Source organism: Empidonax traillii, unplaced genomic scaffold (genome assembly GCF_003031625.1).
Source record: "Empidonax traillii isolate 1590-97213 ecotype Southwest subspecies unplaced genomic scaffold, ASM303162v1 scaffold1774:size128514, whole genome shotgun sequence".
Classification (NCBI taxonomy): Eukaryota; Metazoa; Chordata; class Aves; order Passeriformes; family Tyrannidae; genus Empidonax; species Empidonax traillii.
The window spans coordinates 15019-32635 of record NW_020956967.1 but is presented as its reverse complement, the minus strand read 5'-3'; the positions used below and the strand labels follow the sequence as shown (position 1 = coordinate 32635).

General features: G+C 42.9%; 1 protein-coding gene across 1 annotated transcript in view; it reads left to right on the top strand.

Moving 5' to 3' along the window:
* Positions 1 to 5058, top strand: part of LOC114070986 (protein lin-7 homolog C) — an 8054-nt gene extending 2996 nt beyond the window's left edge. The window contains exons 2-5 of the mRNA XM_027908638.1: positions 2125 to 2243; positions 2755 to 2826; positions 3145 to 3354; positions 4854 to 5058. Coding sequence (XP_027764439.1) covers positions 2125 to 2243; positions 2755 to 2826; positions 3145 to 3354; positions 4854 to 5009 — 557 coding nt within the window. The 3' untranslated portion in view covers positions 5010 to 5058. The remainder of the gene's footprint in view (positions 1 to 2124; positions 2244 to 2754; positions 2827 to 3144; positions 3355 to 4853) is intronic.
* The last annotated feature ends 12559 nt before the right edge of the window (positions 5059 to 17617 follow it).

The following is a 17617-nucleotide window of genomic DNA, read 5'->3' as shown; positions in this document are numbered from 1 at the left end:
GCAAAGTGTGTGTTTTTGTCCCCATCCAAACTAGTTCCTTCCCAAAGTGGTATTGTCGAGGTGGATTGAACCTCTGGCTTTTGACTGGTAGTGCCTCAGCAGAAGAAAATTATGCTCAGCTGCACTTTCAGGCTGATGGAATGGGATCCTCTAAACAAGTTAAAGCAAAACAAAGTTGGGAACAAAGTGTCCTGCCGGTGGGATCCATTGTCTGTATCTACCTGAGCGAGAAACGTGGTGTGATAAAACATTTACTGAGTGCTGAGGATCCAACTTCCATGCTGTATTTGACTGCTCTATAAAGAAATAATTTATTTGCAAAATATAGCGGTCAACTGCTTAAAGTTTCTTGCAGCATCCTAAACAAACTGATAACAAGTTCATACACCTTGCAGCTCAGCGTGGTTCATGGACCAGGGGCTCAAGAATGTCTGTGTAGGGGCTGTGCTTTTTGTGTGCGTGGAATAATCACTCGTCTGCAAACATCTGCATGCATTTAAGTGATAGCTGTGTTGTAGTTTATATACTTGCCAGACTTCTTGCATGAATATATGGAGTGTTGTAAGATTGGAAGTGCTGCTGTTGCCACTTGATCGTTCTTCTTCAAGCTGTTCAGTGGGAGACTTCATGAAATAAGAAAATTTTCAGTGCTGTTGCTGAACACAGGGATTACTAAGAATGTTGGTGATTTTGCATCATCTAGAATGTCTCTAATTTCACCAACTATTTTGGATTTAAAATGAAATACAAAATTCGTGTTAGGAAATTAAAAGCTTTAGAGGCATTTTAGTTTCATTTTGTAATTGTATAAGTTGGAAATGTGCATGTCTGTGTGAAATGTCTCTGTAGAACATAGAATTAGTAACTTAGCTTTTGATACTGCTTTGCTTTAGATAACTGCTGCTTGTAGAGCTTGAAAACACTTGCCAGAAAACACCAAGTTCTCATGGCACATAGCAACCTGAACTCTCACCTGAAATAAATTAATTTGAGTCTCGTGGCTGTAGTGATGATACTTGAGTGTTTTTCCATGAAGGGGAAAAAGTTTCAATTCCATGGACGGCCACACTGTGAGGTTAAATTATGCCTTGTGGAATCAACTGCACCACCTGATCTTGGTGTAGCAGTCTGTGAAGTGTGTCTGATAATTCAGACAGAACATCACTGTGGGCTGTGTCTTGCCAGTGTACTTCACCCTGATTTCAGAACATGCACCCCACTGCCTTTGCATCCTGTTATGTAAGTTCTCTCTTTTCACACTTGGTTTTTTTTGGGAGAAGTTCGTGGCTGTTGCACGTCCTCTGTGCTGATGTGATGCCACTGAGTAGACAGACATGCATTGACATGAAAAATGAGTACCTAAAGGTTAATTACAGAAAAAAAAGAAAGTCATGCATTTGGGACTAGCTGTGTCCCAGACTTCATCCTTCTCTAAAATAATTTGTGCATTATTTATATAGTAGATTATTTACTGCTTCTTGACCTTTGTGATAATGAAGGCAGTCCTTTCTATCTGCTTTTCTGAGAGACTGTTCTGTTCAAGAACTCGTGTGTTTCAGACTCATCACTAACATAGCACTTCGGAAATAACAAGTGAGGGATGTGAATGTATCCAGCTATTGTAGAGCTGCCAGGAGAATGTCACGTTGCATTTGATGCCTGTCCTGAGTCATAACTGGCCTGGAATGAAATCCTTCATGGAGTTCACTTTCACAAAGCAGGGTTTTATGAGAATATGGACAGCATGAACTCTTAGGAACAAGTTTCAAGGAACTGAAACAAAGAGGTTTGGGCTTCAGGATTCTGGACTGCAGAGATATTGTCTCTCAGCTGAGGGTATCAAAAGGAGTTTTGTTGTTTATATAAGCACTTCAGGGGGAAAAAGAATAGGCCAGATAGTTCATTGCCCTCTGGAAGGGAAAGTACTGAGTTCAGCTAAGTTTTGAATATAAAAGGATTGTTGGACAGAATACTTGACAGTATTCTAGCTGGTGTTCAAAAAATGCTATCAGTGCAGTAGATGAAATGCACTACATTAACTTAATTTAAAAAAACCCCAACAAACATACCTTGAATTTCCTCAGGCATTCCTCATTACTATTGCCTTTTTTTTTTTTTTCCCAGACATCTGCAGAGCAATTGAATTGCTGGAAAAATTACAGAGAAGTGGAGAAGTGCCACCACAAAAGCTACAGGCACTGCAAAGGGTCCTTCAAAGTGAATTCTGCAATGCTGTAAGAGAGGTAAGTTAACATGAGCTATTATCTTCAGTTGAAGACCAGTATGATTTACTTTTTCCTTTTTGTGCTCAGTGCAGTAAGCTGGTTTTTGTACTTTTTAAAATCCGAATGTAAGAACACACAAGGTACCAATTGCCCAGTTTACTTTTAAGCCAAATCCACACCATCTTTAGGTGTGGCCTTGGGCCACCTCATCTTCATTCCAGGTACTCTTTTGGAGATTTTTTAGGTGTTTGAATATGCCTTGCTATTGCTGTTGGTGATGATAACACCTGGAATGACTTTAAAAAAATCTGTTTGTAGGCACAGACGTCCCTCTTAGTGTTTTCCTCCCCTGGAGGACATTTGTGTTTGTTGCGAGTGCAAGTGGCTGGCAGGCAGATGTGAGGATGTGGGTTAGCCTTCAGTGCAAGGACTCCTTGTCATCAGTATTCTCATTGCCTCTGTGTTTTTGGTTCTGTCTTTTCCTGGAGTTATTCCATTATCTGCCACTGAAACTGTTTTGTCTCCGAAGGTGTATGAACACGTGTATGAAACTGTGGATATCAGCAGTAGCCCAGAAGTTAGAGCTAATGCAACAGCAAAGGTAAAAGCCAAACTACAACATGCATGAAATACACTAGTTCATTCCTTTAGAAGCAGAAGAAGGCTACATAGAATTCAGAAGGATATTATCGAGATGTCTGATAAAATGGATGAGCTTGACGGGTTATTAAAAGGGTATGGCAAAGATTTGTTAATTTTTAAATTTCTCCTCCTTTAATTTTATTCTCGCAGTTCTGAATTTTTCATGCTAGTGTTGGTGTGCAGGGGATTAATCTCATTTGTCCTAGCACTGAAGTACTTTGAGATAATTCCAGCCTGCTCACTGTGTCTGGCTAAAGGTACTGTTTGTGTCTCGCAGGCCACGGTAGCTGCTTTTGCTGCCAGCGAAGGTCACTCCCATCCCAGAGTGGTTGAACTACCCAAAACCGAAGAAGGTCTCGGGTTCAACATTATGGGAGGCAAAGAACAAAATTCCCCAATCTACATTTCCCGGATCATCCCTGGAGGCATAGCTGACAGGCACGGAGGCCTGAAACGTGGAGACCAGCTGCTCTCTGTCAATGGAGTGGTAGGAACTGCTTTTCTCTTTATCTTGTAGCAGTAACTGCTGATTTCCACTTGAGGGCACACGGGGAACACACATGGCACGAGCTCACTGTCTCTTGATATCGTCAGAATAGTTGCTTTTTGTCCTCCCAAATACAACTTGTTTAGGTTTCCATTGAGAGTTTTAGGATTGTGCTTTAGTTACCTGTCTCAGCTAGGAACTGTGCTGTGTATTTCAGCATTTCAGGGTCTGAGGGGTTGTATAAATGTAGCTGGAAGTATTTTGCGAAGTACAAGCTGCTGTTATGGCTTCCTGTTTCATCCGAGTTCCATAATGCAGGTTTTTATTAATATAGGTTTTTTTCACCTCCTGAGGTAAGCAGTGCATTATGCTTTGTCGCATTAGACCGACCAGATTCTTGTTTTTCCCAGTAAAAATACTACTGCATGATGAAATCTGTAATGAGATGGAACTACAAGGTGATGTTATCTTAAGTTGTGTGGTATTTTTTTTTTCCTTCCACTTAAGTGTACTGAGCTTCAAAAGCAGGCTTTTTACTGTATTTAAGGAATATAGGAATTTTTTTTTATATGTATCCTTTTCTGAAGAGCTACAAAAAGTGAAACAGGGAGGTTTGGAAAGAGGAGGTTACGGACAGGCTTTTACTTGAGGCAGCTTTCAGTCAAATGCAAGGAAACATCTCTTTTTCAGGTGGGAGACCTTGAGTGTACTGTGGAATTTTAGGTGTTTTGATACAATTAGAACTTTACCGTCTTTTTTATTACCACTTTTAAACAGAACAGCCTACACATCCACTTGAATAACTAAAAAATGAAAACATTCGAATGTATGTGTTGTCTAAGTCTGATAGAAGAGAAATAACTTGGTGGGTTTTTTTTTAACTTTTGTCTTTCTTTCTGTAAGTAACTTCATAGTAACGGGGAAACCCTCCAATCAACAGGTACATCACCTGCCTTCTAGCTTCTAGTAGCACCGGTGGGAGGTAGGCTTGGGGTAGTCCTGTCGTTGTGTTTAATAGGTTTGGGAGAAATAAGCTTTACTGATAAAATATGTGCTGTCAAGGGAATGTATGTTTGGATGCAGTTTTTGCGAACTCTTGCTTAAAAAAATCGTAATTAGATGAATCTAATACAACCCTAAGAAATCCCGAGAGTTGTTTTAGGAAAGTGTTTTTATTCTGGTCTTCCTGAGTTGGGTTAGACTGACTAGCGTTACCCTTGAAGAATTTAATTCTTCACCACAAACCCAACCGAAATTTTTGCACTGTTCATTCTTCTGTTAATGCTAATGAGTATATTTATCATCATCTCATTGGTTTGCTGAAGCATAAATCCTGAACTTGTGTGACACGGTCCTTGTGCAGTCTTGAAACTAGAATACATCTAAATAAATACATAAATATATTGGCTTCTATAAAAGTTGTACAAAAAAAAGAAAAAAAAAATCTGTTTTCGGTGTGTCTTTGCTAATAACTCTACTTAATGGTTTGTGCTTTACAGAGTGTTGAAGGAGAACACCACGAGAAGGCTGTAGAACTGCTGAAGGCAGCCCAAGGAAAGGTTAAATTAGTGGTGCGATACACACCGAAAGTCCTGGAAGAAATGGAGTCGAGATTTGAAAAAATGAGATCGGCAAAACGCAGGCAGCAAAACTAACGTTGTATGCAATAACTTACAGAGAAAATATACTCCTTTGACATGTTGTTATGGTTTCTTTGTGACTCAGTTGATCCAATGCCTGGGCTACAAAAAACCCTCTCCTTTTCTTAGAATCATGGAACGATTGAGGTTGGAGGGGCTCCTGGAGATCTGATCCACCAACCTCCCCAGATCAGAGGAGAGCCAGCTAGAACAGATTGCTCAGGACTGTGACAGGCTGGGTTTTTAAGCATCTCTAAGGATGGAGACTCCAGAAGATCTCTGGGCAGCCTGTTCTAGTGCTTTGTACTCCCTTCTTACACTATGAAGGTCCGTTCTTAGTTAAAACAGAGCTTCCAGTATTTCCACTTGTTCCCATTTCCTCTTGTCCAGTCACTGGATTCTACTGAGAAGAGTTTGGCTCTTTATTTACTCCTCCCTTTCAGGCATTTATACAGGTTGGTAAGATCACCCCTGAGCCTTCTCTTCTCCAGGCAAGACAATCCCACTTCTCTCAGCTTCTCCTTGTCCGTAAGATGCTCCAGTCACTTAATCACCTTTGTGGCCCTTCCTGGAACTCGCTCTTGTACACCCATTTCTGTACTGAACTGGGGAGCCCAAAACTGGACCCAGCACTTGTGTCTCACCCAGACTGAGCAGAGAGGGAGAAATCCCTCCCTCAGCCTGCTGGCAAGTGCTTTTCCCAGTGCAGAGCAGGAGACTGCCAGGCTTCTTTGCTGCAGGGGCACTCGGTGGCTCACAGCTCACTGCTGCTCTCTGCTCAGTCCCCCAGTCTGCACTGCTGCCCGGGTTTATTTCCCCCACACCAGGTGCAGGACTTTGCTGAACTTTATGAAAACAGACAACAGTATGGACAGTGCAGGCCCCGGGGTGCAGCAGCAGTGACTGACACCTGGCAGGACACTGTGCCACTGATCACAAACCCTCAGCAGTTTTTAGAATGTTTTCAGCCTCCTTGTGTTTCACAGTTTAAGAGGAATGTGTACTTTTACAATGGCCTAAAATATCCTTAAAAAACAAATATGATATTTCTATTGATTTTTTTTTTCCCTTTTTAATCTCGTGTCAGGCCTTTAAGCAAGGAAGTGAATTTACAGATTTTTTCAAAGGCGTTTAATAAGACATACTGGTACAATCGGCATCCCTTTTTTCCTGTTTTCTTTTGGCATTACTTAACGTAGAATCTGCAGGGGTTTTTGCTGAATGACTTTTGGAAAAAAAAAGAATTCTTATGTAGCAGTATTTTGGCACTTTTCTTAAGAATATGTTGTATATCGACTGTAAAACCTAATCACAGTCTACTGTGTAGCTGATAACGATACCAGATTTTGTAATGTTTTGGTGAATACATTGTTTTTACACTTCTGCTAAATTGTAATTCGTTACTCTGGAAATTGTATTACCTCTCCTGTAAATAATTTACAGTTGGTGTTCTCACGTAATGATTTTGTAATAGCCAACATTTACAAATTTGCAACAATCATTCCTGTAACTTATATTATTTTGTACTGATTTTAAAGCAGTTAAGGGGAAAAAATGTGATTGTTGTATGCAGTTCTGGATTAACTCACTCTCTCTAGATGTATTTTTATACTGAGAAACAGAAGATATATTAATGCAGTGCAGAAGAATTCCAGATGTTTCCCTGACTTTCTGCTGTTTGAAAGAATTATTCATCTTGTCGTATCTCCCTTGTCTTTTTCTTATCTTCTATTGTAGTCCTTATCTACACGCTGAATGTATTGGTCCTGCAGTAGTTAGTCCCTAAATTACTGATTGTTATATTTATAAGAGTAAAATGTTCTGAGTCTTATATGCCAGGTTACTGTGACACGTGAAACTTGTCTGGGGTTTTATTACTGACTGCTTCTGGCTTGGGAGGATTCCTGTTTGTGCTACAGAAGTACTGCATCACCCCTGCTGATTAAGGACATCTCCCTCTGTAAGCAGCTGATGTCTTGTCTCATGATGGTGGCACGGGGTTTGTGTGCCCTCCTGGAGCGAATTTCTGGACAGAGATCCACTTGTTTTTGGAATCTCCCAGGTTTGATGCTGTACTTGTGTAGTTTAGGTTTGGGGTTTTGGATTTGGTTTGGTTTGGTTTTTTTTCGAGCTTCACCTTTTGGTATATGTATCTAGGATTAACGTCATTGTCTACTGGGTGTCTGCTCACTTGTATGGCAGCTATGAGTGCTTCCTGTTAGTAATTTGATTTTTAGAGGCTTAAACTGCAAAAAGGGCAGCTCTTGCTGTGTGTGGCTAATCCCTAGCCTTATTTCACATGGGGCAGTATGTGAAAGAAAGGAAAAAAAGCCAGTGACCTGAAAAAGGCAGCATGAAGCTTGTGCTTTTATCAGGTGAGCTATTCAAAAATAAATTTAAAAAAAAAAAAAAAAAAAAAAAGTGATTGCTACAGGCAAGCGAGAAATGTGATTGCTTTCTGCATGTTTGTAAGCATGGTAAGCCTGCAAGAAGAAGTTTCAAAGAGACTGGTAATTTGAGAATTCAGTATATATTTCTCAGTTAGATGGCATTGAGCACTGAATTGCATGGTTCGTTATGTGTCATAGGCCCCTTTCGAAAGGCCTCATGTTGCTGGTACAACCATGTTGTCAAACTGTATATTTTTTATGGAAACAAACTGATGTTTAAAGTATTGAGACCAAAATCATTAGTTAGATCAATCGTTGGACGTGTTTTAATTTAATTGTAAATTAGCAGAAGTTTGTTTTAGAGCCATATATAAATATATATATATGTATAATATAGAAAGCTATGGATGCAAGATAGAAATGTGCATTTTACGACCCGTATCCCTTGTGTTGCTGAACAAAGAGGTGTGTTTTGTTACTCTAATGAAATACTTACTCTAGTGCAGCTAGAGCTGCTAAGTGCAGTAGCATTTTCATTCTGAATTGTGAATTGAATCCAAATGTGTAGCATTTGGATACGGTTTGTCATCTACTACAAAACGTGGGGAACTGTATCTGGGTGTATAAATAGTACGTGTAGAATTTGATAAAATGTGTGGTTTTTTAAATTGCAATAACAAAAGTAATAATAACAGACTAATTAATAACTGTCATCTTTTAATACTATGAAAACCCTCTAGTAATAAGGAAAGGGTGGATTAAAATAAGCCAAGAAACTTGATCTCTTGTTACTACTGAGCAGTGCCTGTACTGTGTTAATATGCAGTCCCTACACACTTGGCATACTTGGGTATGCAAACAGATTAGGAAGAGAGTGTCATTTCTGCAAGTAACTTCTGCATCTGTTGCTGCTGTGAGGGATCTTTTGGTTTTATCGACAGAAAAAAATAAAAGTTGAGTCTCACATGCGTTGTGATTTGTGTGTTTTTCTTCCAACTTTCCATTCTGAGTGCAGGTTTCAGACTCCTGTAACCTCCAGGGCACAACGTGAGCACCCTGCAGAAACTTCACATCTGTGGTAGTTTGTTCTCCCAGTTGTTTGTGGATCTTCCTTTTCCTTTGGAGAAAATCAGAATGCTCTAAAGTGTGTATAGTAACTTGAACTTTCTGCTTTTTTTGAGACCTCCTCAGCCTCAGCTACATAAACTCGTTATTCTCAATCAGATATTATCTTTTAATTGTTTGGAGCGAGTATCTGGAGTAATGAGATGCTGAATTTCCCTAAGTCCTTGTTTAGAGAACTTGTGAGACTGTTAGAAAAATGTGCCTGGAGTTAAGAACTGAGATAAAGGTAGGAGAAAATGCTTCAGTTCTGAATGTTAAATAAGAGGGGGGTGTGGGCTGTTTTTGTTGTTGTGGGGGTTTTTTTGATTGTTTTTGGGTTTTTAATGTAAGTAGGCGGGACTGTGAAATTGGCAGCTAGTTCTAGTGATACAAAACCAAGAAACCTGCAACAAAAGTTCCAGGGAAGCCTTTTAAAATTAAGTTAGAAATAATTTGGAGTTTTGATGTGCTACTGTTTCTTCTTGCTTTAGACACAGGTTTAGAGAGTGACAAAATCATGAACAATGAAACGAGCTTGCATCTCTCATCTTTGTTGGCTTTTGTGGTTCTTTGGTTGATTGGTTTGGGGGGTTTTTTGGTGTGGGGGAGATGAGTAAATTGGGTACTTTGTTGTTAGGTTTAAAATAAAATCTGCTCTGACGCATGCTAATTGTTTCTTCCCCACTCCTCAAAAAAAAAAAAAAAAAAAAGAAAAAAAAGGAAGGAGCCTTGTCACACACTGCAAGGCTTTAGAAACTGGATCTATTAATTCCAAACTGAGCAATCCTCATATCTCTGTATCAGTTTTGTAGCTGTTAAGTTGCATCATTTGCTGTATTGATAAATCTTGTCCATATAAAGAATGCCTCCTGTTAGTATAAAAGCTGGATACATTCCAGTATTACTGGGCATTTGTGCTTAGTCTTTTAAAACCTTATATGGAAATTGTGTCCTGTTGAGAAACAGTGATATTTAAACAGTCATTTTCTCCTAGAGTAAGTTTCCATGTCCCCTTGCCCCCCCTTTTTTTTTTTTTTCTTTCTAAATAGAATATTTTTCTGTCTGGTTAATCTTGTTTGGTAGTATAGGAGGCAAACACGGCTCTAAAAGTTACTCAGGGTTTTGCATGAAGTGACTCATTTTTTTCCCATCATATCATGGATGTTTTAGACACTCAAGACATAACTTCTTTCACGTTTCTGATTTCTCCTTGCTTTCTAGAAAATAGGGGGGAGGGGTGGGAGGGGGGAAGGGGGGAAGCCTCTGGAAACAAACACCACCCTCCCAACCTGACCCAAAAACCTCCAAAGGTAAGTACAGCCGCCTGGACCTGATTCTTATCTAATCACAGCTCTGCTTCCCTGCCTGAGCAGCACAGTGGCATTGTCTGAATAAAATCTAATCGTTGCTGGAGACTGCATGGCTAACAGCAGGGAAATAAGTCGTGGGGCCTTTCACCCGCTTCAAGTGGCTGTAAGTGATTTATTGTGCTCCTGGCATTGCAGCAGCACCCAGAAGTTCTAGGTTTGAGTCGAGGTTCGAAAATAGCCACTGTTTTCTGATTGTGTACCTTTTAGGCACTGGTCATCACACGTAGTTAGACGTGCAGTGAAACTAAAGCAAATTTTAACTTTTACGAATATTTGAGAATTTTTCTCCAAAATCTCTGCAGAGGGTTTTTAGAACAGTCCACTTATATTCCAGATTTTGAAAGTAGCTTAGTGTCTGATAGATCAACTTGATGATAAATCCTAATTATTTAGCGTGCTTTCCTTCCTCCCCCCAAGATACAAAAAATAAGGCTGGGGTTCCTCAGTTATTCCAGTAGTAAGGATTCTTGCCTTTTAACTCCAAGAGCTCTACAAAACTACAATTTAAAGTCAATCCTACCAAAACTATGGCACCCCCAGATTAGTTATGTTTATACCCCTTCAAAATACGGGTAAAATTATACGTTTTTGTTCCACTGTAGTATTTGAGTGAAAGACAAAGAACAACATAAAATGTTGGGCAATTATGAGGAATTGTGTGCTTTAGGAAAGCAAACCCAACACTGTACTTCCACGTATAGGAAGAAATCAGTGACCTGGTAAGTTCAGAGAATGTGCCAAAGGTATCTGGCATTTGTGCAGCATGATTTAAACCGATGCATTGATTTACATAATTTATAATTATTACATAATTTATATTTATATAAATAAACAATATATATAAAAATATTTTTCTATAAATAAATTATATTTATAAATTAAATACTCATAGAAAATTCAAGTCAAAACTTGTGGAGTGGGTATCCCCTCAGTCATTGTAATCACATTATTAAAAAGAAATAATTTGTTAGCACTGCGCTGAAAAGTGTTTCAACACCAAATGATTACATTATGATTAATTGTTCCCTTATAAGATCCCCTGCATTTCTCCCCGGGTGTTTCCTTTTTCCAGATTGTTTGGGTTGTTCTGTGATGATGGTAGTTAATGTACCACACCAAGTTTGCTTTGATAAAGGACTTGAACGAAAAGATTTTATTCACTCTCACATGGGAGCCTTAATAATATTTAACATCCTAAACATTTTAGGATCATGGGCATGTGCTGGGAGTAATTTATCACTGGAGATAAGTTTACTCCTTTACATTACTTGGGCTCTACTATAATTCTTCAAAATAATGTTTAAATAGGTTTACAGCTCCATAATCCTTAAGCTGGTCCTCTGCAGAGGCAGATTTCCCCCTTAGAGCACTGCTTTGTTTAGGTTTTTAAATTCCTGGTGTAATGTCTTGCCTTCAATTTTATACTGGTCAGCACTTCAGTGGCTTATAAAAAAAAAAAGTGAATAATACGCTGTCTGACTTTAAAAATGTGATTCTTGTTGTTTCCTCCGGAGGATCTCAGAGAAAGGGGTATGGGCAGGATGGGAGCTGCTCCTGGGTGGCTGAGCCCACACCAGATGCTGCCTGAGAAGTAAAAACTCCATGTCCACACTTTCTGTATTTTTTCCCTTCATCTCTCAAGCTTTCCCAATGTCTTTTCAGCAAATGTCTGACAAAAGTTTCACAAACACCTGCCTGTACATGGGGCTCTAAATCCTGAAGAACTTTCACTGCAATACATCAATTTATGGTGCTTTCCAGTGTCCCCAAAGAACAGGGTGTAGTTTCTCCACAGCTCAGCTAAACTGAGCCTTTCTTCTGTTTTTTCAATTGACTTAGATCCTCATGTCCCTCACCTGGTTTACAGCACACCTTGGGATTTTTCTCTCCTTTGCAGTTATTTTTTTTTTTTTTTAAATTAAATAAGCTAATTGCTGCCTTGTGCTGTATTTTGAGAGATGCTTCTTGGAATTTGTGACGTTAAGGACTGGATTTTTAAACCGTGATAATTTCAAAGTCCATGGGTAAAATTTTTATTTGAGCAGGTCATTTAGTAAAATGTGGCCATTTTTTCCCCTATCTTAAAACACCTTGCAGGCCTTTGTTATATAAATAAGCCAGCTTTGCAAAAAATGTTAGGAAACTAAAACAAATAAATACCTGCAAACAGGTGTCTGCAGAAGAAGAAAGCGAGAGAATTGTGGGTTGTTGATGGAGAGGAGAGAGCAGTGCTCTGAGAGCACTAAGCCAGGAAGAGGCAGAGGTTGAAAAACTAAGGAAAATATTAATTTGGCAGGACGAGTTATGGACTAACTGTAAGCAGCAAAGCAGAATCGACTGAATGGCAAGATCAGAGGGATTGCTCCTAGGGCAGGAGTTTTGAATATGGAGACTTGAGAGAGCTGCACTCTGAAAATACACCTGAAGAGATGCTGAGAAAAGAAACGGAAAGATTGAAATCAGGTAAGGATTTGAGAGTAAAAACTAAACTATTCCAGCATTTCGAAGCATGAAGAGAAAAAAAAAAAACAAAAAAAACAAAAACAAAACAGAACTTTGCTATTCTGCTCTTACTAGAGATCTTTTGTCCTTTCTTTCCAGAAGAGAAGTTCTGTTTCTGTGGGCACTGCTGGCCGCCACTGCTGCAGTACAAAGCAAGCTCCGTGCTACGATTCGTCTTCCAAACTCCAAGCAGGCACTGAGGGCCATTTCTGCTCCCATTATCTTTGGTTAGCCAAGTGAGACTGTTTGCAGAGGGAGTGTAAGTGCTTTGTTATTTTTCTTTGCCAACTGTAGAAGGAAAAGGTCGCTTTTTCTTACGTGGATTGGTTTGAATTTGTTTTGTTGAAGTATGTCAAGATAACTCCTTTTAGGTTTTTTTTTTTCCCCTACAATTCTGGTTGCTGCTGCTGCTGTTCCATCACCGTCCCTGAGCACAGGCACAGAGGGTGACACGAATGCACAGTCTTTGACCCTGACATTTCTTACAACAACATGGCTTTGATGATGCATTTCCCTGCCAAGATCAACCCAGGGAGAAGGAGAAGAGATGAACATGTGTGTCTATATTTGTGTGGCATAACTTTAGCATACATTGGTAGATTCAGCTTTGAGAGCTTCGTGTTTCTCACAAGGTACACAGAACAAGCACATAGCCTGTTATTTAAACGACCTTACTTTCGCTCTGATGATGTTCACACAAAATCAGTGAACAAAAAAAATCACGATAACATTTTTAGTGACTAGGTAAAATAGTGTTAGCACTTTTAGAAGAGAGTTAGGAGTTGAAAAAACTTGAGGACAAAGGTAAGGAGGTGGAGGTGGTGGCTGGAGAATCTATATTTTTTAGGGTCCCCACAGTGAACTCTCTCGGGTACAGGTGATTTTAACTCTTCAGGTCTCTGCTATTTACATGCTTGGTTCTTAATTTTCACAACCACTTTTAAACCAAGACTTTTCCTTTTCTCCCCCTCCTCAGTCAGTGCAAGGAAGGCCGTCATTAGCCCAGACATCAGCCTGGCATGGGGTGTCCTCTGGCACGTTGATGTTGATACCAGCAGTCCTCGAGAAGGTGAAGTATAAGGGATGGGTGTGAGGGAATTTGACCCTTTTAATTACCTTATTCTCTCTTTCTTTCTCTCTTTTCCCTTACACATTTTTCTTGGGTGATACCTTTATGCTTTTACGTTGCATAGAAAGCATTAGAAAAAGAAAGAGAAAAGCAGCACACAGAGGGTGATGAAGGCACTAATAGTAAGGATGGATGGGTTTTCAGTTCTGTTTAGCCCTCTTTCCAAGGCAGTGAGGAGAAGAGGACCCAGTCTGGCACAGGTTTGGTTAGACTGTATAAAAGCCAGGTAGCACGGCGGTGCTTCGTGAAGGGAAGCGAACAGTTCTTTAAAAGCAAACCAGTTTTGAGAAGAGCTCGGGCTGCTTTGGGAACAGGAGCGTGAAATGCTTTAGGTCCCAGAGGCAGAAGCACGGCGTAGCCCCCCCCCCGTCCTCGCTTCCAAGGGGTGGATGTGCCATTGCCAGCTGGGATCCTCTGGCATCGGACCCCGCGGGACGAGGGCCGGGGGGTCCCGGCGGTCCCGGGATATCCCGAGGGGTCCCGGGCGGTCCCCGGGGGGGTCCTGGAGGTCCCGGCACCGCCCGGGCAGCACCCCCGGGGCACGGTAGGCGGGGCTTGCCCTCCTCCGGCCCCGCCCACCGCGCCCATTGGCTGCGGCTGAGCCCTGCTTTGCATGTCGCCGGCCCCGCCCCCGCCCCCCGCCAATGGCGGCCCGGGGGGCGTGGCCTCATTAGCATGCGCACCCCTGCGCTGGGTGCGGGGCCGCGGCGGGACCGAGGTGCGGGAGGGGCGGGGGCGCCGAGCGGAGCCGCGGCCGCCGAGGGGCCGGGACCGGCCCGGGACCGCCAGGGCCACGGCCGCCCCCGCGGGGCTGGGATGAGCGGCGGCGCTGCGGGGCGGGCGGGGAAGGAGGGCTGACTTCCCGCTGAGGCAGCCCTAGAGCCGCGCCGGGCGGAGGAGGCGCCTCTTTATTTTCAATTTTTTTGTTTGTTTGTTTGTTTGTGGGTTTTTTTTGGTCGTTGTTTTTTATTTTTTTATTATTATTATTTTTCTCCTACGTTTTCATTTTTTTTTTTTTAATTTTTTTATTTTGCGGCGGCCGGCGGAGGGGCTCGGTGCGCGGAGGGCGGCGCGGAGAGCAGCGGGCCGAGCCGAGCCGAGCCGAGCCGGGGCAGGGCAGGGCAGGGCAAGGCAGGCTGCGCGGCCGGAGGGGCCGGCGGGGCCGGCGATGCGGTGCCTCGCTCTGCTCGGCCTCGTCGCCTGGGGCCTGGGGAGCTGGGCCGGACCCAGCGGCGGAGCGTCCCCCCCTCCCTGCCCGGCCTCCTGCAGCTGCGACGGCGACCGCGGCGTGGACTGCTCCGGGCGGGGGCTGGCGGCCGTGCCCCCGGGACTCAGCGCCTTCACGCACGCCCTGTGAGTCGGGGTGGGGGCCGGGCGGGCAGGTCCCTGTGGCGGGCACAGCGTGACTGTGTGTCTGTTTCTGTGTCTGTTTCTGTGTCTGTTTCTCTGTCTGTTTCTCTGTGTGTGTGTGTGTGGTTGTTGTCGCCGCTGCGGGTCCGACGCGGCCGCCTCTCCGGGCCGCACGCAGGGCCCGGCCCCGCCGGGGCAGGTGAGAGCGGCGGGGGACACGGGCGGCTCCCCCGGGCCCCGAGCCGGCCAAACCCTCCCAGGGGACAGGGGAGGTTCCGGGGGGTTCGCCGTCCTGAGCCGGGGGGGAGCTGCTGCCCGCACATGTCTGTGTGTGTGTGTGTGTGTGTGTGCGCAGCGTGAGGTCCGAGCCCCGAATCGCCTCTCCCCTCCTCGGTTTTCTCCGAGAACAAGTTCCCTAGGCAGCTTTCTCCCAAGGCATTTTCGATCCGAAGCATGGATAATGTCTAGTTAAATAAGGTGCTTTCTCTCTTACAAAAATCTCTCGCTGCGGTGAAGGACAGGGGGGGACCTTGAAAAAAACAAACAAACAAACAAACAACCCAGCATAAACAAGCTTCGATGGTTTATCGAGGGTTTTGCTTGCAGGTGGAGAAAAATATAAACTCTTGGAACACTTTCTCCCAATATTCTATGATAATGTTGTAAAGTAGGCGCAGACTGGTAGATCTTGTGTTGAGTTTTGGTAACTTCATTATTAAAATTTTAATTGAGGAACGAACACCCTGTTCTGTAGAGACATGACCGAAGAGGGATTTTCAGCTTTCAGTATGGTAGCTTTGCTAATCCACAGAACTTGTTAAGTTTCACAATAAAACCTGTCAGTCTTGCCCCACTTCTCGGCGCAGATTTCGCAGGGTGGAGCGAGGTCTCGTATGGGCCAGTGGTCAAGTCTGGTATTACTAAAGCTTCGCTGCGTTTACAACATGTAACACAGCACACCACGGCAGATGATGGCGTGTGGTTTCAGATCGGGACTGAACTGCTGTTTTTGTCAGAATACAAGAGAGGTGTATGCTTTCGAAAATTGCACTTTTTTTTTTCTTTCCCCCCCCTTTCTCTTTGTTTGCTTACACTTAATATGCAAAGGGAGTCTGATTCTTAGTTACTGGAGGTTTTGTTTGCTGAGGAGGTTTCCAGTTTCTCCTACCTATTAGGATTGTTTCTTTCTTTTAATTGTTGAGGCTGGGTGGAGAAAGATTACTAGGCCTTTTCCTTGTGTGGCATGTGGTGAATGGCAGAAGTTAGAGGTCTCTGTTTTCGCGTGTGCTTAAACATCTTGGTCCCTTTTTTGTGCTCATATGATGATATTGGGACTTGGCTTTGTGGTTTTTTTTTTCTGTCAGAAATTGTGGTTTGTGAGCGTTTTGGGGTAGGGAGTCAAGGCTTCACTGCCCTTGTGAAGCCTTGGACTCGCTGGGAAATTGTCTTTCCTCCGCAGGTAAAACAGGGAAGTTACCCAAATTCATGAAGTGTTTGAAGCTTCTTTGGTAAAAGCTGCGTTTAAATGCAAGGTTTTATGGCTACTGTGTTGTCTGTCTTGTGAAATGGGCTCGGTACATTCCTGCGTGTCTGCAATATGGCATTCGCTGTCTAATGGGCACAAGTCACCATAACCAACACCCATCAGAGATAAGGCTGCCAAAGACTCTCAGTTGATAAGTAAGTTCTCCCTTACTGTGCAGGTAAATTTCCCAAAGCCAGCGGCAAAAATGAGAGGAGACCTCCAGAGCTTCGGGATGAGGTTGTGGAGCTGTTGGATTTATGTTCTTTAAACTCTAGGAGAGACTTTGTAGCTAACTCATTCCGTGGTGGTGAAGGATACTCTCGATCCCCATTTGTGTTTAGTTCCTGTTTCCTTATTTACAGAAGGGGAAAAAAAAAAAAAAGGGTGACTTCTTGGCACTTCAGAGCTTGACTAGTCTGTCTTGTCGCAAGGCCACTAGAAGTTCAGGATATGTAGAAGACAGTTTTGGAGGCAATAAAACCCCCCATTTCCTACCTGCTGGGACGGGGCAATGTATGGTTTTCCCAGAGAGGCTGAGTTGGTTTGTGTGGAGAAAAAACACGTGAAAATAAAATCACCCCCCCCGGCTGATGTGCTGGTGTCATGGCAAAGCACCTCAGCTACGTGAAGAGAAGAAAGATTTTCTATGCTCTGTATGCTCTGTGTCAGGCACCATAATGATGCCAGGAAATCCCCTTAGCATTGGGGTTTATATAGAGTCTTAAAGGCAGATCCTTTCAGATTCCCCTCCACTTTTCCTCATTACTCTTTACTCAGCCTGACTTCACCCCCTTGCGGATTCCTTGCTTGCTGTGGTGGTTGGGAAGCAGGGGGAGAGGGGCTGGGGTGATAGCAGGGGGTTATGTGGTTACCAAAGTACGTGAGGGTAGTTGCATCAGACCCAGCAGCTTGGAAAGATGAAGTATCTGCTCATTACTTTTGAGTCATTGGGGCACTTCAAGAGGTGGAATTTGAATAAAGAAAGGTGAGTGTGTCTTCCCAACCACAGTTACCTGGGTAAGGAGATTTCTGGGGGAGATACAAGTGCTCAGAAAGGAGAGGTGGCAGCACTAGAGCCAAGCTCTCTTGAGGGGCTGGATGGGAGGGGAAGGGATGGATGGGGAGGAACACAGAGGGAATCAGGAGGACACAACCAGAGGTGATAGCTCGATGCTTTTACTGTAGGCAGCCATTCGTTCTGTATAATTTAGGTAGGTGTTTATGTAACTCTTAATTACCATCTACCCATTTTT